Raw genomic sequence first — 24,442 nt, forward strand, 5'->3', positions numbered from 1 at the left:
CTGTTAGCAAAGCAAAGGGCATCCAGGCCTCGGTATGAGTGGATGCCCCCAAGTCCTGGTTTCACATTGTTTTTACTAATTACGTCTTATTTTATATGGGTGTTCTACTTATTTATATATATATATATATATATATATATATATATATATATATATATATATATATATATTTTTTTTTTTGGGACCACAAAAATCTATATTTTTATATCGGGGGGAGAGAGTAGAAAAGAAAGCAGCCCCTATACTGGGTCCTGTTCAGTGGCAGCTTCTTGTTCCATAGGGTTAAAGAAGACTTTGAGGAAATAAAAGTTGTTTGGAAAAATCCAGGTGTAGTTGCTTTATATGCTGTGATTGGTAGAAGGGATGAAGTGTGAAGGCCCCTCACACCCTCCATCTTGCTTCAGACTATGTCCTGGAACCCTGGGGCGGAGAAAGTGCCACTTTCATTCCTGCTTCTTGGGATTGTTGACGGCCACGTAGTGATAGAGAACGACAAGCAGGAAGAGCGACACGCCCAGCATGTTGGCGAAGATGGCGAGCTGCACGTCGGTAATCATCCTGGCCAGCTGCGCTCGGTTCCCTCGCGGTATGGAACTCTACTTATTTATATTTTGATCTTATTTACTCACTTCAATTTTGTTTGTTATCATTTATTTACTATCTATTCATGGCAATGCTGGTTGTCTATACAAGTAGCATCCTGGAATTTCCTATAAAATTAGTGTGGGTAAATAAAAGAAGCTAACTGGAGATAAATATTAGGTAATACTAAATACCATATGATGATGTGATAAAACTGTGAAGACAATCTGACACTTGGGGGAATGTTTGTGTTAAGTTTGGGTGCTGGTGACCCTGGCGGACCCATGGGCGAGAGCAGAGTGAGCTCCCCAGCTGGGACGACGCTGGGGCACATCCTGTTCAGTTTTTAGATTTGTTCTCAGGAGTCTTCCCCATTGAACTTAACGAAGAGCCATTTCAGTGGGCCACCAGAGGATGAAGCACGGGCTTTCTATGCTAATGTGAAAGGGCCTGGGATTCACACCTGGGCCACTAAGCTCTACACAGAATGCGTGTTTCCGGCTGTAATAAAAGCCCTTATGCATACCAGCTACTCTGTCTCCATACAGCGTCCCCACGACCATCCTGATTGGAGAGCCAAGCACAAGTCATATCAAAAGCTATAACTCGCCATCACCCAGGGAGTTCCCAGGGATGTTAGGACATCTTATGGGTTGCTTTGTTCAACTCACACCTTTCCATGCTGTTATAAGGAGGGAGGAACAAAACGCGATGCATCGATAACCAAAAGGATGTGCTTTGCACGCCTCCAATCCAGCGTAGCGCCAGCAGGAAATGCATTGAACACAGTCTCCCCGTGCTCCCGGGGGTTTTTGAAAGCAGAGACTCAGCCACCGCCCGGCTCTGTCGGTCCCTACCAGCCTGCACAGTGCCAGGTGTCTTTGCCAAAGGATCTGAAGTGTCTACGGTTTATGCTCATGTAAGCTTGTGGGGTGGAAGAGCTGATGAGGCACCTTGTGGATGCTCCCAGCGTTGGTGGCCTCAGCACCTGGAGCAACCACAGGCCGTTTGTCTCTGTGTTGGACTTGCCAGCAGAGCCAGGCAGGTGGCACAGCTCTCCTTTGGGTTAGGACAGCCCTGCAGAGTCCCCTGGGAAACCCCTTGGGGGCTGACTCTGGCCTCGATGGGGATCTACCTCTCCTCCCCGTCCCCAGACAGCATTGCTAGAATGTGTTTCCCACCTTCTGGAAGCCTAGCAGTGCTCTTCTGATGAAGGATGGCAAGCCCCTTCCAAAAAGACTTTCAATAAATTTCCTTCTTAAACTCAGCAGCCAGTTTATTGGATTGTGTCTCCTTGTGGCTTATTCTCCTAGATTGGGTTTTTATCTTGTTTCGAAAAAATATTGCAGTGACAGGATTTCTTGGTTTCACACGGACAGCTTCAACCTCTCCTGAAAGGAGCGTAGTTTATAAGTTTTTACAGCATTAAATTTTCTCTTGTTTGGGAAGCCTGGGACCTGCGGGTATACACGAAGGCCAAAGAAGGCGTGTGACTTCAAGGGAGGCCAGTTGTCTGTGGGGAAGGAAGGCACCAGCTTTGGATAACATTTTATGTCCATGGCAGACACCAAGGGATGAGTCAGAATTAGGACCCAGTGAAACCCCCAGAGGTGTCTGAATTGGGACTTGTCTCTTCTTATTCTCAAGAGGGCTGATAAGTAGGAAAGATGGTCTCAGCGTCGTCCTAACTTGCAAATGTGCCAAGAGCTTCTAGGCAGGATCAGCCCTGGGTGCATCTGCACAGACACCTTTACGTAGACACTGAGTCCTAGACGGCCCAGATCCTGAACCAGAGCTTTTGCAAAATCAAGCCAAGGACCATCTACAAAAAGGATTAGAAAGTCTTGGTCTAAAAATCAGAACTGCAGGTGGGGCAGTACCAAGGGGAAGCTGTCCCCCTTGGCCAGTTCCAGTAGGAACCGCTGGGCTGTTTTGCCCCGCCCACCTCCCGGAAGTGAGGTCTGTAGCGCTGGCGCTCTGGAGGGGTGACCTTCACAAAAGGGAGATGGGATTTGCAGATTGTTATTCTGGAAGTCACGTGGAGTGCAAGGGGAGGGGATTCTAACCAGGGCACAGTGCATGAGTTAGGTCCACTGTGACCAGGGGAATGAAGACGGTTCTTGCACTTTTATGTCTTGGCTAGCCCTGAGGACAATGACTGAGGGAGATATGTTGGAGTCACAGATACCATTTCCCAAAGGCACTAGCTTTGATGGGTTAGCAAAGGGGAGGATTCTTCTGTCGGTGCCATGTCCTGGCCCACACATCCCTCCCTCAGAAGTGGTTGACAGGAGGCCAGAGTTTTGGGGCCAGGCTGGGAGGCACTCCTCTCTGGAAGGCAGGTACTGGGACTAGTATGTAAGAATATCAGTGGAAATCTTCTCCAGACATCCTCTCAACGGTGACTCACTTACACATAGTCTTAGTACTTATTTTAAAAGATGTTAAATTTTGGAATAACCAAAATGTCAATAGTATGCCATCTAATGGAATACTCAATTCTTTAAAAAAAAAAAAAGTATTTTCTGTGATATTTAATGATATGGAGAAAAATGTTTATGATTTAATGTTAAGGAAAAATAGGATAAAATTTTGATGTTCAATCCAACACTGCTTTTGCAAAAACATGCACCCAAGAAAAAAGTATGAAAGAAATATATAAAAATATTAGTAATTGTTATCTGTGGGTAGTGGGATTATAGGAGTTTTTATATTTTTAGTGAAACTTATTACCAAATTCTCTATGAGTAGGAGTTATTCTTTTTTTTAAAAATATATTTTATTGATTTTTTACAGAGAGGAAGAGAGAGGGAGAGTTAGAAACATCGATGAGAGAGAATCATCTATCAGCTGCTGGGGATGTGCCCGCAACCAAGGTACATGCCCTTGACTGGAATCAAACCTGGGACCTTTCAGTCTGCAGGCCGATGCTCTATCTACTGAGCCAAACCGGTTTCGGCCAGAATTATTCTTAAAGGCAGAAATAAATTTAAAACGAATACTATATAATAAAAGCTTAACGTGATAAGTGTCCAACCCTTTGTTCAACTGTTTGAACAGTCTCTATGATGTGCACTGACCACCAGGGGGCAGACACTCCAACCAGTAGATTAGCTTGCTGCTGGGTTCTGACTGATCTGGACCAGGTAAAACTGGCTGGACCTGTCCTGGAGCCTTCCCTCGGTCCCTTTCTGGCCTCAATGCGATCGTGCACCAGAGTGGTCCCTAGGCCTGGCCTGAGCTTTTTAGAAATCTGTGACCCCTCCAGGATGTCAGAGGGCTGGTTTCAGCCTGGTCCCTGCAAGCCAGACAGAGGGACCCCACCGATGCATGAATCTGTGCATGGGGCCTCTAGTATTTATAATAAACAACTCCTCAAAGTTTGCTCTCTGAGTCCCTCTGTCTCCTGGAAACCAATGCTCCTTTCTGGCAACCAGGCTAGTGCATGGTTTTAAGGAGTGGCGCACTTCAGTACTCTGTCATTACAAATCATAAAGAAATAAATTACTCCAAGGTTACAGGCACTCTTATCACAGCAAGTGACCTGACAGATCTAAACCTCCATTTCCTTACCCATAAAACGGAAGAAGAGCTACTGCCTTTTCTTACATCACAGAGACTATAGTGACTAAAGGAAGGGAAGAGATTTATTAGCCATTTAGAAGATAACACAATGGTAATTTAAGGAGCATTAGGTTATCAATGGTAGTTACAGCTTAGAAGATAGGACATTAAATCCTGGTGACAATATGAGCCCTGCTACTGCTTTGATCACAACAGTGTTTATGTTGATGCAAATGGCAAGTAGGTATTATTATTGTGGTTTCATGTTTTTACAGCAGGACTTTTCTCTTTGGAATTTTCATACCAAATTTCTGACTTTTAATGAACCCTTTTTTCAAACATTCACAAAATAATGTCGTGCCAGAAAGCGCCACCAGAGGGCGCTGCACCACTTACAGAGTCCTCCTGGCTTTTCCACAACAAAATCACTAAGACTGATGTCAGGAGGATTGGAACTGAGTCCAGGCCCCAGATAGATGAGATCTGGTGAACAATAATTATGATGGCGGGCCAACATTTAATTAAATAAGCTTCTTTGTTCCTCTTGCCTATTACTTCAACCACTCTGCTTTTTCCGTTTGTATGCTTATGCACTTTTATTTCTTTCTTTTCAATCAGTTGGGTTTATTCAGATTAGAAGTCTTTAGAAACTTGAAACTCTGGGTTGGCTCTGAAGCCACAGGCCCATGTTCACATCATGAAGATGCTGACCTCCTCTCTGAGACATCTGTAAACGTAGTTAGTAGTAAATAAGTGACCTGCGCTGTGCTCAAACAGAGGAGGTTGAAATTTCCACTTTAGTTGAGGCCTTCAGTTGCTTGTGCAATGGTCCTTAACTCCCAGTCTGCAGACACACCTACAAGAGGTGAAGTGCACTGGGCTATTCCTAGTTTCTCTATACCCTTCACGTGTCTGTGGCTTTGCCAGCAGCGGGAGGGCAGTGAGTGGGCATGTGCCAGGGTTCAGAGGCCATTCAGGCTGGAGTGGCTCTGCCTGCCCTGGAGACCATTCTGGCTTGGCTGTGGGGGACCCTCCAGGCTGTCATGTCATTGCTGCAGCAGAGGGCGGGGGGACTGGCCTCAGTTCTCATTTCCACGGAGAGAAGGGCTCTCGGGATGGAGAACAGCAAAGTGGGGACAGGGAGCAACAATTTTCTGCCCGAATGCAGCACCTGCCTCAGGGGGTGGTGCTTGCATGCACAAGTGCTGGCTTGGGGAGTGAGAAGAAACGGTCTGAGTGTGGCTGTTTGTTTTTGGGTCACAGTAATTACACAAAAAATCTGTATGTTTTCTTTTTTATCCTTACAAATGACCCTTGAGTAAGGTGACCAGACGTCCTGATTTTTAACAATTTGTCCCGCGTCCCACGGCGTTTTAAAAAAGTCCTGAAAAATTGGGACTGTCCCTCCAAAAGCTGGACGTCTGATCACCTTACCCTTGAGGTGTGTGTGTGTGTGTGTGGTGTGTGTGTGTGTGTGTGGCAGTTCCTGTTTTTATTCCAATTTACAAATGATAAAACACAATGAATGAAAAGTCCCTAGGTCCCTTTTAAGTCTGACGTTCCATCTTGCCTGTGCCGAAACTCTTCCCCAATTGGTGAGGCCAGGCGCAAGGTTTCCTGAACCTGGCACACACATTTGTGGCCAAGAAGCAGCAAGAGGCCGCTGGGAAAGGCCTGAGGAGATCTGTTTCTGGTGGGTGGTGCTGTGTGGCAGCGCTGTCTCGTCAGTGCCCACTGCTCAGGCCACGTGGGAGGCGGCGAAGGACTGAGATGGTAGGGATGGCAGAACACTGACTTGCACAGCGAGGGTCTCTGATGAATGCCAACTGAGCCCAGGTTTTGATAACACAGAAGTTGCTGAAAGCTGCAATCAGCACAGGCAGGGGTGATGAAGAAAGCAGGAGGTGGTGTCTAGTGGCCTCTGGCACTCTCTGAAAGGATGCTGAGATGAAGATGATGGTAGAGGAGAAACACAGCTGGTGATCCAGCATGTGGGGTAACAAGTCACAGCAACCAGTGGCCTGTTGCTAAGAGCCCCAGATGGTGTTTCAGGGGAACCTGGGTTTGGGGGGAAGCCCGGAGGAGCCTGGAGGGGATTTGTTGGTTTCTAAAGCTCAGCTTTTGGGGGAAGGAATCCATGATGGGGGTTTTCTATGCCCTGGGGAAAATGCCCTATCCTTTGCTGCTGTTTTTATGTCATGCATGTTTTGTTTTCAGGTTTCAAATCTTGGACTTGATTTAAGGAAAACCCTTGAATTTCCTGACATAGATGGAGGCCCAAAGGCCGCAAACTACAGCCATTTAGAAGGCGAATAAACCAAGGAACCTCAAGGCCAAAGTCATCTGCTTTCACATCCTCACAGCACCCCCACCTCCACCCCGCCCCAGTGCTGGGCAGACCCCAGGGCCTTTGCTGGGTGGGACTGATCGGGCAGGGAGGCCTTCAGAGTGGCTGCTGGACACGGAAGACAAGGGTGGAGGTCCCAAACGAACGACAATTCCATTTTCTGGAAAAGCCCGTTGCTTCTTTTCACATGCTGCTTTCGAGTACCAGACACCAAGAACTCTGTCTCATTCCATTTCCCCCTTTGACCTTGGCCTTTCTCTAATGGTGTGTGTCCTGAACGCAATGACTATGCTGTGAATGAAGCAGGAGGAGCTGCAAACATCCCGTTCAGCCTCTCTACCCAGCACGGCCTCCTTTGCCAGGTCCTTTCCAGCGTCCAGGCCTTCAAGGGCGAGGGGCGGGGCCGAAGGATGCTAACTTCCCCTCCGCACAGGAAGGGCTGAAAGGAACCCGAGAATTCCAGCTAGACTTAAAGCAATGAGCTGGAAGTGTTGGGGAAACCACTGTGGGCAGTGAGGGGACAGTGTGATATTTTACTAATTTTTTACAGAGAGGAAGGGAGAGAGATAGAGTTAGAAACATCCATGAGATAGAAACATCCACCAGCTGCCTCCTGCACGCCTCCCACTGGGGATGTGCCCGCAACCAAGGGAAGGGCCCTTGACCCTCCAGTCCGCAGGCTGACGCTCTATCCACTGAGCCAAACTGGTTTTGGCGTGATCATCTTCCTTTTAATCAGCTCTGGAAGAACCTGTAGCCCAGCGGATAGCACAGGGGGCGAGGTCCCTGAGAACACCAGAAGGGGACTCCCTCCGGGTACAGGGATAAAGGCTGCGGAGCAAACCCAGACTCTCTCACCTTGAAGCGGGGAAGAGGGAACACCCTGCGTGGGGGGGGGGGGGGGGGGGGGGGGGGGAGGTGGGCTTGAATAGAGCCTGGAGCACCCCTTCTTCTATGGTAGCTGCCCTCCTCACACGATGGAGTCCAGCTAGATTAAAGAAAGCGACTTCACGGAACTCAACTGCAGGTTGGAGCCCCGAGGCCAAGGCCCCCTGCCCATCCTTGTCTACTTTCTTAGGCGGCCTCTGTGGCTTCAGAAGGAAAACCACCTGCTGCTGTCAGCCTCCCAGCCTCCCCATGGCGCTGCCTCCACACACAGGGCCCAGGAGACTCTAAGGGGGGGGGGGGGGCTGAGGAGCGAACTCAGGGTTGGTGGGGGTCAAACTAGCCTGTGTACCTTGAAGATGGGCCCTCCTCCCTCCTAAGGCCCAGGATCTAGGATCGTTAAGGCGTGAGGCCTGTGGAATCCAGTCCACAGCTGGTCCCCCCTCCCCTCCCCAATGGGGTCTCCTTTGGGGAAAATGGCCCGCTATGGGGGCCCACCCATCCTTTTGAGACCCCAGGGAGCTGTGCTGGGGGCGCAGAACACTGGGAAGAGTTGCGAGGTCCAGTGCCCAGGCTTGGGGCACTCCTCCTCGGACACTGGGGGGTGGCAGGGGTGCGCGCCAGGCCGCTGCCGAGAGGTCACCCTGCCCCTTGCCCAGCCCCGAGCTCCGCGCCCCGCACCGCGAGCTTCCTCCCTCCCACCGGGAGGCTGAGCCGCCGCTCCAGTCGCTGCAGCCGCCGGCGGCGCGAGGAGCCCGGGCGCGCGCGGAGAGGCCCGGGCGGCGGGGCCGGGGCCGCGGAGGAGCCGGAGGCGGCGGGAGGCAGGGCGGGCGGGGGCCGCGGTGGCGGCGCGCTCGCTCGGGGAGCGGGGCTAGCGGAGGCGGCGGCGCCCGGCGTACCGGTCGCGATGAACCTGCCGCGGCCCAGCGCGCACCGGAGCGGGGAGCGCGGGCCGAGCGCGGCGGCGGCGGGAGGAGGCCCGGCGCCCGGGCGGAGGGGGCCGGCGATCCATTATTAACGAGCTGCCGCCTCCGAAGCTCCGAGCGGCTCGGCGGCGGCGCGGACAGCGCGCGGGGAGGGGGTCCCGGGCCGGAGCGCGGCGCACACGCGTGTCGCACGGCGGGCGGGCGGCGCCCGGGCCGCGCACAGAGCCGGACACAGAGCGGGGCGGCCCGGGGGCGGCGCAGACCCCGCACCCGGCGCCCCCACCACAGCCGCGCTCCGGGCCGGGAGAGCGGGGCGCGTGCGGAGGAGGGGAGCCGCCCCCGCGCCCATCCCCTCCCCCCGGGCGGGCGGGCGGCGGGGGAGGCGGGCGGCGGCCGGCCGTATATATCTCCGCGCACCCCGCCAGGTCGCGCACAGCGCCCCGAGCCCAGGCGCCTCCCCGCCCCCCCCTCCCCGCGCCCCGCGGCGGCGGCGGCGGCAGCAGGAGCTGCAACATGGCTGTGGATGGGTGTTCGGGGTGGCGCCGGCGGCGGGTGGAGCTCCCCCGAGCCCCTGCGCCCGCTGCCCGCTGCTAGCTATGGCAAATGGTGGCGGCGGCGGCGGCGGCGGAGGCAGCGGTCTTAGAATGAGCAGCAATATCCACGCGAACCATCTCAGCCTAGACGCGTCCTCCTCCTCCTCCTCTTCCTCTTCCTCCTCCTCTTCTTCTTCGTCCTCGGTCCACGAGCCCAAGATGAATGCGCTCATCATCCCGGTGACCATGGAGGTGCCGTGCGACAGCCGGGGCCAGCGCATGTGGTGGGCTTTTCTGGCCTCTTCCATGGTGACTTTCTTCGGGGGCCTCTTCATCATCCTGCTCTGGCGGACGCTCAAGTACCTGTGGACCGTGTGCTGCCACTGCGGGGGCAAGGCGAAGGTAAGGCGCGCCCGGGCGCCCGGCCCCGGCGCCGGCCCCGCCGCTGCTCCTCGGCGCCCCGGGCATCCCCCTCCCCGTTCCCCGCCGCGCCGCGCCGCGCCGCGCGCCCTCCATCCCCGCCGCCCTCCCCGCCCGCCGGCTCCCCGCGCCCTCGGGTGTGGGCAGCGGGCGGCGCGGCGGAGGCGAGGAGCGGCCCCCGCCCGGTGCGCTCCGGGACGCGGGCTCCGGCTCTGTCCCCCCGCTCATCCGAGGGGCTGTTCCCGGCCGCGGCCGGGTGGGGGCCGCGCGCCGCCCGGGTGCGGGGTGCGGGGTTGGGAGCGCGGAGGCGGGAGCCGGGGGCGCGGGGTGCGGGGTGCGGGGTGGGGAGCGCGGACGGGGGAGCCGGGGGCGCGTGGTGCGGGGTGGGGAGCGCGGACGGGGGAGCCGGGGGCGCGGGGTACGGGGTGGGGAGCGCGAACGCGGGAGCCGGGGGCGCGGAGTGCGGGGTGGGGAGAGCGGACGCGGGAGCCGGGGGCGCGGGGTGCGGGGTGGGGGGCGCGGACGCGGGAGCCGGGGGCGCCGGGTGCGTGTGCCCCGGGCTCGCCGCCGCCGCCCGGCTCCTAGCGGTGGGCGAGGGGAGCGCGGCGGCCGCACTTCAGAAACCTGTTGGGAGGCGAGTTGGTGGAGTCAGAGGAAAGGAAAGTCCTTGCGGTAGAGGAGGAACCTTTTGGACAGGGAATCCCTGGGGAGGAACATGGCCCGAGGAAGCGGGGGAACCTGGGCGTGGGCGAGAAAAGTTGGGGAGATGGACCCCGGTTTTGGAGGTAGCTCAGGGAGGTTGGCACTTGAGGAGTGTGGCGAGGTCACACATCTGATGTCACCTCCCTTTTCATCCCTTAGATTAGATAGTCTCCTGGAACATACCCCCACCCCCAGCCCAGCTTCTGCGGCATCTGTGTCCTCGCCCCCATGCCACTTCCTTTAGGTCCCTCGCAATGCCACCAGCAACGTGGAGCTGGGGGAGGGGGGAAGGTCCGCCTGGGAGCCCCGGAGGCCGGTTCTGGGGTGGCTGGACGTGGGGCTAGGCTATCCCTGGCACAGAGACGCCCACCAGCCCCCATGCTCCCTGGCTTTGGCACGGTTGCTAGGCTTACCGCCTGGTCTGTGGCTGGGTCTCTACAGACTGACCCCTGCCCTCCTGTCCCAATTGGCTGAAGGTTAGGGGGGCATAGAACACTGCAGAATATAAAAGAAAGAACTGGAAAAAAGTGACTCCAGCTGCCTTCTGTTCGAATAGTTCCCATCCTGGGGGACCTCCCGGGGCCAGCATTTTCAGAGGGAGGGGAGAGGGAGGGGTTTTGGGGAGCAGTGCAAGGTAGAAGGAGATCCCCCCTCGGAGGGTTCGCACCTTTCCTGGGAAAGTTCATCCAAGGGCCCCTCAAAACTTCCGCAGGGCAAGGCAACTTGTGGCAGGCTCCTGAGTCGCTCCAGGAAGAGGGAGGGAAGCAGGGGCTCTGGGTGACACCGGGTGAACCGAACCCCGCTCTCCTCATCAATTATACATCCTGTTGGGTGCTGAAGCTCAGCTGTGTTTTGTGGCAGCACGTTCGTGTTTTGGAAAATGCTGGTGTGTTGGAAATAAGGGAGAACAATGAAAGCCCTCCCCCTCTCCCTCTCCCACTTCTCCGGAAGCCTTCAGGTGCTGGGCTGGCCTGCTTCCTTTGGAGTCACTGCCTCAGCCCCAGAGGTGTCTCCTGACTTGTCACCGTGGAAAACCTCCCAGGTCCCAGAGAAGCCACCAGATTAAGCAGAATCCCAAGCGTGAGCCCCTGAGCCCCTGTCCTTAGTGTTGCTCCCCCCTTTACCACGGCTCACTCATAGGCCTTCTCATCCATGCATTTACTCTCCACCCCTAGTTCCTCTCCCCCTCCACTCCAGGAGTCCTCAGCCCTGAAGTGTATGTTCCTTTGCTGAGCTTCAGTGTCTGCCCCGAGGGGAAGCTAGTTTATGAGTGTGTGCATCTGAAATGTTTTCTGGACTGAGTGATGGAGTGATTTTGGTGAACTTTTTATAACTGCCTTCTCATCCATAAGCAACCCGGCAATCTTGATGATCATGAAAACTTTGTTTTTCAAAGGGAGCTAAGTAAGTTTGGGTGTTTCTGTAAGTCCTGGGGTGTTAAGCACGCTCCAGCGTCTTTCTGCTCCGGAGTGTATGTACATCAGTGCCACTGCAGTGCCCGGGAGGAAATGCTAATCCTATTGTCCCCATAAAGAATCGCTTTTCCGAATGATGACCAAGCACAACTTCTGTCAGTTTTCTCAAGAAAATAGATGTTTGGCAGCAATCATTAGAGAAATACAATAATCCCTACAGTGAGGCTATATTTTGTAGCTCTAAGACGTGCTGAGATGACTTAACTAGAAATTTCTATAAAAAATCAGAATTGCGTGCAGTTGGTTGGGAAGATGTGAGGCGATGTACAACAAGGTTCCAGCCGCACTTGATACCATCAGAGTTCATTTTAAGCCACACCCGGAATCTCTTACTACGTGCCCCTTGGTTTGCTCAATTAAACCGTGTGTAGCCAGCTCTTTATCCCCAGTGATAAGAACTTAGGCCTTCTGTAAACTATTCTTTCTACCCTTGATGTCCATTGCAGTCATGAATCTCTTTGCCCTTCATTCTTTTTGCTTTCTAAGTATTTGGTAGTACAGAAGAGTGCATCTGGCCTGAACTTGGAATAATTACTTTCCTGCTGGTTTTCTCAAGCAAACCTAGGCTGCCTTTCCTCAGAATTCTACTGGCCCTCACAGGTGTTTCCCCCTCACCTTCATTCAGTCCCAAGATGGTGGGAGTCCATTGGGAAGCTGGTCCTTTTAGCGCCAGAAATAACCCTGGAGGTCAGTCTTGGCAGGGAGCTGTGGAACCACAGGCTTTGGGTCTCTGGCACCACAACATCCTTTCTGATCAAAGGAACCTGGGACTGGGGATGCATCAGTGGTACCTTTGGCCTCTGAACCCCAAATGGTGAATGACTCTATAATTTTGAAAAGAATTGAGTGTGGGTTTTTCTTTTCAGGAAATAAATAGGAACATGAATCCCATTCCCCTCCTATGGGGACCTTGGACTCAGTCATTTCAGTGCTGTGCCCTTTTCTGTTCTCGGTCATGTGTGTTTTTTTTTTTTTTTTTTTTTTTTGTTTTTTTTTTGTGTTTTTTTGTGTGTTTTTTTTTTTTTTTTTTTTTTTCTGTTGGGTCTCATCAGAGCTCTCTCTTGACTGGGCTGTGACATTTTGAGGTCCAGTCCAGCAGCAGACTGGTGTGAACAGGGAGCTGCTCTAGCAGCCTGAAGAAGGCCGTGACCTTGAAGAAGTCACTTAACCTCTCTGGTCTCTTTTCTGGTGTTTAAAATGTGGTCTTTGAATTCTGCTTTCTCACGTCCCTTCCTGCTCTCTGACTCAGTGTCAAGAGGTGGAAGGAGTTGAGAGACCTAGCTCAGAGTGTGGTGTAGCCAGCTATTCCTTTAGGAATTCAATCCCCCCTGTTTCCCCCCCTCGCGCCCCCCCCCCCCCCTCCTGTCTCTTTCTCTCCATCCTCTGCCCCTCGTCCAGCACACAGTGTCCTTTGGTCTGGAAGCTGAGGCCGGCTTCCTGGTTTAGTTTGCTGAGAGGCCTCATGTGGCGGCCCCCCTCCTGCCCTGAGCTAGGGCTGTTCCTCCGGTACAAGTTTGGCTTGATTGAGGCTGGTCTGCATGTAATGAATTATTGAGGTATTGTCTCCATGGTTGTGTCTGAAAAAACAACACGTGTTCTCTGTCAGGCTCGGGACTAATATAAATATCAGATCCCATTATGGCTTGGTAATTACCCAGGGTCTGGCCTGATGCATCCAATCAGGGCTGGCGCTTCAGGGCCTCCGAATTCTCCATGCACATTGGCCCTCGCGTCTCCTCTCGCGCGTCCTGGGGATCAGCTGCATCGGGCGACCTTCACAGGCTCCTTGGATGAGATCACTTAGGCCTTGGAGAAGTTCTCCGTCCCACTCCAGCTGACCTTCTCTCATCCAGGCAGCTCTTGCTTCTTGTGCCTGGCTCTCTCTGTGGAAATACACACTGGAGTAGAGACTATAGTCAGACCCACGTGCAAATCCTGGATCTCACATCTATTAGTAGGGCATCTTTGTCGGGCAACCATGTCAAGCCCTGAATTCTTCATCTGTAAAAAAGAGCATAATGGTGCTTACTTTGTAGGGTTCTTATAAGGAGTGGCAATGATGGGCATGTAGCATCCAGCAAACGCCTGGCAGTTAGCTGGGCTCCTGTACATGGGACCTGCTGTAGCTCCCCCGAGTGGTGAATTTATTTTCTCTTGGTTGCTTAACTTTTGGCCCCTGGAGGGCATAGACTACAACAGATAGAACTTTAGAGCCAGAAGGAGTTCCAAAACCCTGAATTCAGCCCGAGGTGGGGCATGTGGCAGTTGCAGGGCTGGCAGATTGGGGAGGGGCAGCCAAGGCAGACCCTGTGGATGAGGCCTGGCAGGAGGGCGGGCGCATTCTGGTGTGGCGGCCCCCGGATGGGCATGGACAGAATGGGGCTCCAGGAGCTGTAGACCCATCAGAAGGGAAAGGCTTGTTGGGCAGGTGTGGCTGTCCCCCAGCCCTTGAATTCATGTCCCTTCCTGCTCTCTGATTCAGTGTCAGAAAGTGGAAGGAGTTGAGAGACCCAGTAGAGTTTCTGGCTCAGAGTGTGCTTTGCAATGGTGCAGCCATTCCTTTGAGAATTCAGCTCGGCGCCCTGTTAATCCCTGTTAACCCCATTCTGGAGCTCACAGACCTGCTCCCCCAATAAGGTAACAGTGTCTTAACCAGGATGCTCTCTACCTGGACCCGTTTTGGCGTTTCCCTAAGTGAGTTCTGTGGAGCACTTGCCCTTGAAGTTACCTTGTGAGAAAATGGAGAGCCATGGCTTATCTGTGTGCCCCTGGGAGGGCCCAGGCTGGGGGAATCCTGCAGGAGAGACATTGGCTAAGCCGCCCCTGACTGCTCACTGAGAGCAGCAGCCTCGCCTAGATGTTGAGCCTGGTGTGCATACCTGAGAGTCAGCCTGTGACCTTGGGCAAGGACTTTACTACTGTGTGCCTCAGTTTTCCCATCTGCAAGTTGGGGATTGGAATAGAGCACAGCCCTATGGGATAGGTACTCCCTTAAACCCCATCTTATAGCACTTCCTAGGAGGACACGGCAGCTGTAAGCCACAGGCTGGCCCTGCTTCCAGAGCCCAGAGCCCTTGCCCACACATGCATCAGGAGGAAAGGAAGAGCTGCCCCAGCATTTGGCCTGGGGAGAGGAAGGATTCCAAGGCCAAGGCCAAGTGGTCTCACCACGGTCTTCTTCCCGGAATGGGGACATTCACTGGGTGCCTGGCAGAGGGTTAATGCCAGCTTTGTCTGTTTCTCCCATTTCTCCCTGTCTCCTCACCAACTCACTAGAACAGAGAAGCCTAGTGCTGAAGCAGTCAGGTTGGCATTAGATTGCAATGCCAGGACCTTCCCAAAGTGGCCAGTAGGGATGTCCCAGCTCACAGAGGCAGTGGCCATCCATGCTAACCTGCCAATCAGAAGCTTCCACCACCTTCTTGAGCCTCCAGAGCTGTGGAGTCCCATGGAAAAAACTGCATTTGTGCTGTGATGCCACAGCCCCTGGGGTCCAGCTGAGAACACTGGTTTTCATGGAGTCACACGTGGGCGTCAGGCAAGATGAGGCTGGGCATGACCTCTGCAATCGCACTGCCATCCTGTGTGCAGGCACGCATGTGTCCTTGGTTGAAATGCTTCCCGAGTGGATGGAATCTGGCCCTGGCCACGTGGAGAAGGAAAGTCAAAGGCCCCACCTTCCAGCGGCAGGGGTCCCCTAGCATTCTGGACGGAAGGCTGAAGGGATATATTCAGCCAGGGTGTCAGATCTCACCCTCCAAGGGCTGGATAGAGCATCTGGTCGTCTAATCCTGGGGCTTCTCACACCTCAATAGGCACATGAATTACCGGAGGAGCTGTGAAAGTACAGTTTCTGATGAAGAAAGTCCGCAGTGGGCCCCGAGATTCTGCATTTCTGACAGGACACTGGCAGGGCTGTGCTGTGCAGCCCACAGTGTGAGTAGCGAAAGTCTGGTCTAGGCCTCAGCCCCTCCCTGAAGACAGGCCTGTTTTTAAGTATGGAAATCTCCACTCCTCAGCGGTGGGAAGGGATGAGAAGTGGGAGGGTCACTGTGCGGGATGGCCAGGTCCAGAAAACTGCTCAGCCTCTCTGAGGTGCTGCGGTTCAGCTTGGGCGCCTCCCGCTAAGGCTGTGTTCCCACTGGTGCTGCTGGGTTGGGGCAGGGTTGTGGCGACCAGAGCAGGGTTCTGCAGATGTACAGGGTGTGGTCTGTGTGCGGTCCACATGTGGGCTCTCCCTCCTGCCAGCTGGGCACACTGTACGGGGAGAGGCGATCCGAAGTCCAGGATGGTTGCCCAGCCAAACCACCTTCTTGCTAAATTAAAGGCCCGTGGTGCAGCCAGGGCTGTGCTGTGGTGATGCTCCAGGAAGCCAGCTGCTGGCCGCTCCCTCCGGAGTGTTTGAAGTCAGAGCAAAGCAATACTGCCAGCCTGGCTTTCCGTCGGGACCTGGGTGGGCCTTCCCAAGCAGAGACTCAGCTGGGAAGGACGGAGCTGGAGGCCTGGTGGCCGAGTGGGGAGAGATGGGTGGCTCTGTGCTGGGCAGCCCTCCCGTGGCACCGCTCAGAAATTCCACCGAGGTATTTATCCTCTCTGCCGCGGCTCCCTCTGTCAGGGACTTTCCCTTGAGATGTGCTCTCTCCGTCGTTCCATCGTCCAAGGGGCAGGCCTGGAGGACACTGGACCCACAGCCATCTCCAGCAGCCCAGAGGAAGAAGGGCTTAGTATAACGCCCAACACACAGTCAGTGCTCAGATCGTATGGTTATCATGGTGGTTGTTTCTGTTTTCATTGCATGGTGAGTGTATCCTGCAGACCGAGTTAAGTGCTAGGGAACTGTAAGACTTTTAACTGACAGGGTCACAAGCAAAAGAGCCCCATTATCTTCTCATGGGGGGATGCACATGTCTCATCTTGGAGTTGCCTGCAAATCCCTTGAGGGCAGGAAGTAAGTCCTACAATTGCAAGCACATATGTTTGTTGGGAGCTGGGTGGGAATGTAGTAGGTATTTATTTATTTATTTATTTTATTTTATTTTATTTATTTATTTATTTATTTATTTTTTTTGGGGAATGTAATTTGTTAGAAGCTATGAAGAAACTCTGGGTGACTGAGATGAGCTGATGTGGTGACCAAGTGCTGTTTGAGTCACTCCTGGGTTTTAGTTGTCCACACCGACTGACCTCTCCTGACCAGTGGGTGACAAGGATCTAGTTCAGGATGAGCAGTTGTACATGAAGTGCGTGAGTCGGGCAGGGGATGGAAGGGCAGCTTCCAAAGAATGGCGGCTTGAAGATGAGATTCGCTTTGTGTTTGGCATTATTAGGTGGTTGTCTCTGGGACATTATGTCTAATTGCCAATTTGGAAATGTAATCGCATTCCAGGTCCACAGTGGGTCTACTGAACATCGCGAAGCCGGCCTCGGAGCCATCTTCCCGGAAGATCTCATGTCCTGTGTAACTAATGCTTTCCAAGGCCAACACGTAATTATTCAAAACATCTCAGTGATGGGTCTTCTTTATCCTGCTTCCTTGCCCCATAGCAGGTTTTCTCAGGGGCCACATCCCCGTGCTCTCTGGGTATTTCCAAGGCATTTAGCAGAAAAGCCTATATTCCTTCCTTCTCTTCTTCCTTTTGCTCATCATTCTTTTCCTTTCTTCCTTAGTGGTTTCTGCCAAGTCCAGGATCAGAGGGGCTGGAGTGTGGAGGTTAGTGGACAACAAGGTGGGGCCTGATCATGCCAGTTTGGAAGCAGATGGCATTACAAAGTCAGAGTGGTGGGAGGGGCTTCGAGGCCCCGTCCTGCTTCCTCCCCAGTATCGCAGGAAGCCTCAGAACCCTGGTGTCTGGGCCACGCTGGGAGCCCTCTGCCCCATCGCCGGCGCAGATGAGGTGGCCATCATCTCCTGAGGCCACCATTCCATTGGGGATCCCCTGCCCCTTTGAATGAATGGGAAGATCTTTCCCCTTGCATTTGTCCCTCTTGGTTTTGGTTCATTCCCAGGATCCTTGGAACAAGTCTTGGTAGGTGATAGGCTTCAAATTCTAAGTCTGGCACAGGAAGACCCAGAGGTGGGTGGTATTGAGGTGTCAGCAACGTTGATGAGACATACAATGCCCTTCATCTGTATTGCTTCTGTGTAGGATTCTTTCTTTCTCTTGGGGTGTCCTTTTGCTCCTTCTTTAAAGTTTGGGAACATGGCCTGTTCCAGCTAGTGGTTCTTACGGTGTGCCCTCTGAAATCTGTCCGGTCTTGTCCAGAAGCTGTGGGTGGAGGTTCTGGCTGCTCTTGGGCCTTTAGGTCGCCTCTTCATTATGGTGTGTGCCTGTGTCTCCAGAGTTCATCTTCCTTCGCAGTTTAGTGCTGGGCTTGGCCGAGAGCAGATGTAGCTTTGGGGCCATGCCAAGAATCCAGATGTGGTGTGTGGATCCTTTGTTAAGAAGTCCAAGTTGGGCTCTGCTTTCTGTGTGTCAGCTCTACTTGAAGGAAAGAGAACAGACAAGTCTTGAGCCTCTTTTGCGACATTTAAACGTAGGGGCCACCTAGAATGGAAAATCATTCATGCCCAACTGCTCATCTCTTCTCTTCTCTTGGGCTTCCAGATACTGGCGCTGCCATTTCCTCTGTTGTGCAGAGCAGGAAGGAGCCAGAGTGGAAAAGAGAATGCACAGGAGGAGAAGGCAAGGGAGGGCAGGGATGCAGGGAGCTGGTGACACCAAGGAAGTGAGGACTTCTCTTAGGGAAGCTAGAGGTTGGATCAGTTTATATCGGATGAATTTTGCTTTAGTCTCTTTGTCTTACTACATCACTGGTGACAAGGGACCTCACCCCCAAGGAGTGGAGCGATATATAAAGACCAGTGGAAAGGGTGACTGCAGTTTTGGAAGGTTTTAGCTTTCCTAGTGGGAAGTCCCATCTGATGAATTGCTCCTGTGGGCCTGTGGCTCTGTGACCTAGCACCAGGGTCGAGGCTACCCGGGATCTTCCTGTGAGCTTGTTATATAAAAGTGGAATCTCGCTCTTCTTTGTGAGAAGTTGCTGATAGAACTTGTGACTTTGGGGTGTGTGTGTGTGTGTGTGTGTACCCTTTGTGGCTTTGGAAGGTGAGAAATGGAGAACCAGAGATAAGGGCTCTGAGGCATGGCAGAAAGATCTGGAAGAGGAGGGGGGGGTTTATCCAGGTGCTGGGAATTTTCATGGCCAACTTCAGCTTCACACATTGCTTTTCCTCTTTGTGGGCTTGGAGCACTTTCCTCCCAAGGGTATAGGGGCTGTCCAAGTTGCCCAGGAGCCATGGCCATTCTGACTGTGGCAGCACAGCCTTGCAGTGGGAAGGTTCTTGAAAATTATGGATGGTGTCTCCAGCTGAACCCAACAGAGAAGTCATGGGTTTGCCTCAGTCTTAAAAGAGAAACCCTTTTCTTAAGTTCATGTGCAACTCTATTTTCCCCATAAAATTTCTTTTTCAATTTCTGTGTTTTGCACTTTTGTCCTTAACCCTAAATGCACAGAAGATTCCTTACAGAAAATGTGGGCAGTGCAGAGGCATTGAAAGAAAAGGACACCTCATACCTCACACCTCACTCCTGCTCATGTGCCTGCTCTCTCAAACCCGGAAAACAGCGGGTGGTGGCGGGACTGGGAGCCTCGGACACCTGTGCACTGCTGGTGGGAATGTAAAGTGGTGTAGCTACTGTGGGAAACAGTATGGTGGTTCCTTGAAAAAATTAAAAAATAAAATAGAATTATGACCCAGCAGATCCACTCTGGGCACAGATCCAAAAGAAGATATTTGTACATCTTCATGCACAGCAGCTTCGTTCCTAACAGCCCAAAGGTGGAAGCAACCCAAGTGCCCGTGGATGGATGTGGTCTATACATGCAACGGAGTAGAGGGTGCAAAGGAAGGATGAATTGACACATGCTACAACACGGATGAGCCTTGGAAATGTCAGGCTCAGTGAAATAAGCCAAACACAAAGGGGCAACTACTGAAGGTTCTGCTTATTTACATAAGATGCCGAGAGTAGTCACATTGGTGGGGACAGCCAGTGGAGGCAGATTACCAGGGCTGGAGAATGGCGAGTTGTTTAATGGGTTTAGAATATCCGTTTTGCAAAATGAAAAAGTTATGCACAACAATGCGAATATGCTTGAAAAAAAGGACACTTCATATCCACTCGTATGACTGTTGTATAAAAGCTCAGAAAATAATTAGTGTTGGCGAGGACGGGAAGGTTCGCACACACCGTGCACTGTTAGTGGGAATGTAAAATGATGTGTCCTCCACTGTACACCAAGGAATGGTTAAGATGGTAAACTTTGTCTATTTTACCACAATTTTTTTTTTAAAAAGGGCAAAATGTCTTCCATTCCCACCTCCCAGAGGTTACCCCGTTATCTTTGGGCACGTTTGCTTCCCAGACACATTTCCACTGCGGTGCCCACCTTTGCTGGTGGGGTGGCTACCACCCTCCCTCTGAGCGTTGGGAACTGGCCGTCCCAGGAGGAGTGCCGGGTGGGCCTGGTTCGATTTCGATGGCATCCACACGGAGCAGAGGAGCAGACAGAACACCCCTCTTTCTGCCCACAGACTCTGGCTTCATGGCGTTTATTCTTACAGGGAAGTGAAGGGCCTGCTGGGTTTTCTGTGCTGATGTGTGCGTGGCTGTGGTGTCTTAGGCTGGTCACCGACTCTGGGCCCCAGTTTTCTCATATGTTAACATGCTCTCTGACTCAATGATTTCTATACACAGGCATTTCTTAAGTCAGATTTCAGTGCTCTCCCCGGAGTAACTTACTCAGAGCAGCGGGATCATGGGGCAGTTCCAGAAATCACAAGAGTGACATTTGATGGACATGTACCCAAAACTTCAGCACTGGCTGTGATGAGATGGCATATTTAAGAATTACAATCTGGGGACACAGACCTTGTCAGAAATACCATCAAACTTGTCCTTAAAAAAAGTCTCAGAAACAGGTTTTTGTGACTGTGTCGTTACCTCTAAGGATATAGCCACACTGCTATTGAGGTTTAAATGTTAAGTTTTGATGTGGAGGGGAAGTTAAAAAGGTCTTTAATTACCAGACAGACTGTGATGGGCCTGGCTGTGTTGAGGTTAGGCATAAAAAGAAACATCAATTAAAGAGAATGTCATGCAAATCAACTCAACTTGGATGCTTTTTCTTAACCCGCCTCAGAAGCGACCCCAGAACAAGAATGTTCATCTCAGCCCTGCTCCTCGGAGCAGAACGGGAGGGGGGCCCAGTCCAGCTGCCAGGAGGGGGCCCAGGTGACCGCAGCTTCTGTGGCCAAGGGGAGGGTCTGAGGGGGTGAGCCTCACATACTCACCCACTTCTGACCCTCCCCACCCCCCTGACTCTGCAACTCATGTTGCTAGTACGGCAGAACTTACTGAATAGTCTCTTAGATTACAGACCATCAATTAGATTACGCTCCCGGGCCATTTTAACCTGTCACAGATACCTTACACCAAGTTTCAATCGCACTGTATGTGCATATTTTGTGGAAGAGCCACACTAAAGGGGCCAAAGAGCCACATGTGGTTCGCGGGCCGCAGTTTGCCGACCACAGCCTTACACGAACACTTCCCAGAGCCACAGAGTACCAGGTAGCGTTGGGTATTATTGAGTGAATTGGTGATTGTGTAGGACTTGAGGAACCCCAGACAAAATTACTTCCTTAGCTTTTCCTGTCTTATATTGTAGTTTAACTCTTCCAGGGAAAAAGGGGGAGGGATGGGGGGGGGGCAGACATAGCCTACAAATGCTGAATACTTGATTTATGGCCATGAACCAGGTATGTATGACAGTGTTTGAAAACTCGGGCAACCTTTTCATTTCGCAGTGACAGGCAGTGCAAGCACGCTCTTTTTAATTGGCTCCTTCTTTAAATCAGGAGCTGAAATGTTATCATGCAAATCTCTCCTGAGTTGCATGGAAACTAATAAAATCATGAAGGCTTCTATTTGTATGCTATGAACACAGTCTGTAATGAAACTGAAACAGCTATCTCTAGGGATGATGCTATTTAAGTGCTAGGCAGGGCTTTGAGACGGTTTTAATGGTGGAAAGAGAAACTGGCAAGTGAGGCGTGCCTCCTCTTCCCTCCCCAGCTCCCCAGCGCCTGCTCTCTCTGCTCCTCTGTACTTCCTGACCTCAGAGAGGATGCACTGGAAACGGAGAGCTCTCATCGCTAATGCATCCTCTCTGCCACCTGCTTTAGGAAACAGCACTTGGCTCTCAAACGTTTCTTCTTAGCCTTTTCCTCTTCCTCCTCGGGCATCGCATTGGTCTCCCATGCTTAGTGGTGTTTTGTTTTGGTAAGTCTTTCTATGTGGACTGGAATGTTTTCTTTGGGGGGAAAATGTGTTTTTGAATAGTTGCTGTGGATCAAGTATTGTGTTAAAACTCCTTATGTTTTTATTATGTTACTAGGGGCCCAGTGCACAAATTCATGCATCTTGAAAGGAATTGTGGTGGGCACAGGGGCGAGTCTCAGCCCATCCTCTGTGCCCCGCTCTGGCATCTCCTCCCGCAGTCTCCGGTCCCCTCTCTGCTGGCTGCTCAGCTCCTGCTGCTGCAGTTCCCACATGCTGAAGGGGCCAGCCCCACTTGCACCAGCTGACAGCATGGAGTGATTGGGGCTGGTGCCAGCAGTGGGTGCGAGTGCTGGGTGAGATTGTGGCGTGTGGGAGCAAAGAATTTTCAGTAACCACCAGAGGCTCACCCTGATGACAAGGACTGGTACCCCCCCTTGGCCTGGCACCCTTGCTCACTGGCTCTCCACCATCCTGATGCAGCCGATCCCCACCATGTTCTGCTCACACCCCCTGGTGGTCAGTGCACGTCATAGCCACCAGTTGCTTGGTTGTTCTGCCATTTGGTCTATTTGCATATTAGGGAGATACACACACACACACACACACACATATGTATGTGTGTGTATGTGTGTATATATATATATATATACACACAATATATATATTGTATATATATATATATATATATACACACACACACACACAATTCTATGGAGCAAACACTTTTATAATCCCCATTTTACAGATTAGAAAACTGAGCCATAGAGAATAGAATTATTAAAAAAGTTTTATATAGCAAGCATTGAATGCTTACTATGTATCTGATAGTTTCTAAGTTCTTTATATGTGTTATCTTATTTAATCCTCACAAAAGCCCCATGATAAATATTATCACCCTCACTTTACAAATCAGGAAACTGATTTGAATAAGGGAGAGTTTGAATAACTTGCCCAGGGTCACACAGTAGTGAGGGGCAGAGGTGGGATTCAGTGCTGGCAGGCGACAGTGGAGCCCACACACCTAACCCCTGCGCCGTGTGCCTGGAATTATACTCCTTGCAGTGGCAGGTTGGCTCTGCTCTGCTCCACCCTGCACACGGCGAGAGCAGCGCAGGCCCCAGATAAGACTGAGGAGAGGAGTCACTGTGTTGAGACTCAGGCACCATTCCTAGATGAGATGTGAGATCCCTCTGACGCTTCAGAGAATCCTGTTCTATCAGGATGGAAACAAACCTTCAAGGTTACCTCGTCCTTTTAACCTCTCTAAGTCTTGGCTTCCTTTGCTGGAAAATGGGAACTGCGTCTTCTGCCTGGTAGGCAGTGTGCTGTGTGCAGCCGTGCAAGTTGCTCACCGCACATCTCCGGGCTGCAGTGGCATTTACAGCAGATAATCCAGTTGTGCTTTACGAACTATGTACCCATGTCCCTGCACCGAGGAATAGGTGAGTCATGGAGTGCATATTGGGGCATTTTTCTGGCTATTGGTCTTCCTAAAAACACGATTTTTAACATTAACACATACATGGAAGGTTTTAATGGAGTAGTCTGCAGAATTCAAACATAGTTTAGAAATTTGAGAGGACTGTGTGTGTGTATGTGTGTGTGTGTGTGTGTGTGTGTGTGTGTGTGTATGCGCATACTCACATGCAGGAGACAGGAGAACTGGAGGACGGGAGATGTCTGACACCCACCAGCAGTCCTGTCATTGGGCTGTGACCCTAACCATCCTGATGCAGAATTGTGTCCACATGCCCTGTGCTCAGACCTCAAACTCTGAAGCTGTGTTATCGAAAGCATGGGCATTCTGTGAAAAGCAAATAAACGTATTTGAGTTCCCTGATCTGTTATAAATAAAGTGCGTTTCGGATGTCGGTGGGGCAAACAGTTTGGTCTGCACACTCCGAAGGAGGCGGAGGGAACTCCGTCAGTGGCCGTGACTCTTCCCTCGCCTCAGGAAGATCCATCTGTGCCCTTTTCCACCTCCACGGCCTGGAAAGGCATTACGGTATCACACTACGGATTGCTTTTAGACCTTTGGGCACTGTGGCCTTGTGCCTGCCAGGCCCCGTGCATGGAATGTCTAGAGGCGGGAAATGAGCTGGTCGGTCCACACATCCTCGTTTGCATGATAGTCCCTTTCTGAGGCTCGGTTTCCTCCCTGGCAATGCCCATCGCCACTTTGCGTGACTGCAGGGGTACCGTTTACATGTCCACGCGTGTGGCTCTTCTAGGCGTCTGGCTGGGCTGGCATAATACACTCACCGAGAAATTAAACAGTGCGAGGCCCAACAGTAAGAGAAACATCAGTCCCTGGAGATTCAGAAAAGTTGGTCAGACGGGGGTGGCTAGAGAGCCTGCAGTGGACGTGGGAGTGTGAAGGTGGACCCAGCCCCCAGGACAGGCTGTTTCTTTGACTTCTGACCTCTGTGCAGCTGCCGGCCTGGAGGAGGAGGCCTGCCAGGCCCCCACACTTCTTCTTGGGGAGGAGAGAATGCTCAGGTGCCAGCCCATGTGTGTCTGAAGGCCCATGGATGAGCAGAAACAGGTCCCCGAGGATTTAGAAGAGGCCGCTCCGCTGCCAGTTGTGCTATTTTTAGCTCGCTCCCATGGCGCCCGCTGTCCCCAGGTGTTTGTCAGCGGAGCATCCTGCGCCCGTGTGGAA

General features: G+C 52.3%; 2 protein-coding genes across 32 annotated transcripts in view; one reads left to right on the forward strand and one right to left on the reverse strand.

Annotated features, from left to right (window-relative positions):
* Positions 1 to 309: 309 nt before the first annotated feature.
* On the reverse strand, positions 310 to 594 carry LOC118719102 (dolichyl-diphosphooligosaccharide--protein glycosyltransferase subunit 4). Its single transcript, XM_036438108.2, has one exon. The coding sequence runs from the start codon at positions 555 to 557 to the stop codon at positions 444 to 446; it is 114 nt and encodes a 37-aa protein (XP_036294001.1). The 5' UTR covers positions 558 to 594; the 3' UTR covers positions 310 to 443.
* An 8,101-nt stretch (positions 595 to 8,695) lies between these two features.
* Positions 8,696 to 24,442, forward strand: part of KCNMA1 (potassium calcium-activated channel subfamily M alpha 1) — a 669,206-nt gene continuing 653,459 nt past the window's right edge. For 10 of the 31 annotated variants that reach the window (XM_036438128.2, XM_036438125.2, XM_036438146.2 and 7 more), the window contains exon 1: positions 8,706 to 9,239. In XM_036438128.2, coding sequence (XP_036294021.1) covers positions 8,901 to 9,239 — 339 coding nt within the window. In that variant the 5' untranslated portion in view covers positions 8,706 to 8,900. Of the gene's footprint in view, positions 9,240 to 24,442 lie in introns of all 31 variants that reach the window. The other 21 variants (XM_036438119.2, XM_036438114.2, XM_036438115.2 and 18 more) reach the window with 6 other exon arrangements.

Source organism: Pipistrellus kuhlii, unplaced genomic scaffold (genome assembly GCF_014108245.1).
Source record: "Pipistrellus kuhlii isolate mPipKuh1 unplaced genomic scaffold, mPipKuh1.p scaffold_m20_p_15, whole genome shotgun sequence".
NCBI lineage: Eukaryota > Metazoa > Chordata > Mammalia > Chiroptera > Vespertilionidae > Pipistrellus > Pipistrellus kuhlii.

Excerpts from the sequence above, each read along its gene's own strand:
- LOC118719102 (XM_036438108.2), bottom strand. The coding sequence starts at position 557 with ATGATTACCGACGTGCAGCTCGCCATCTTCGCCAACATGCTGGGCGTG.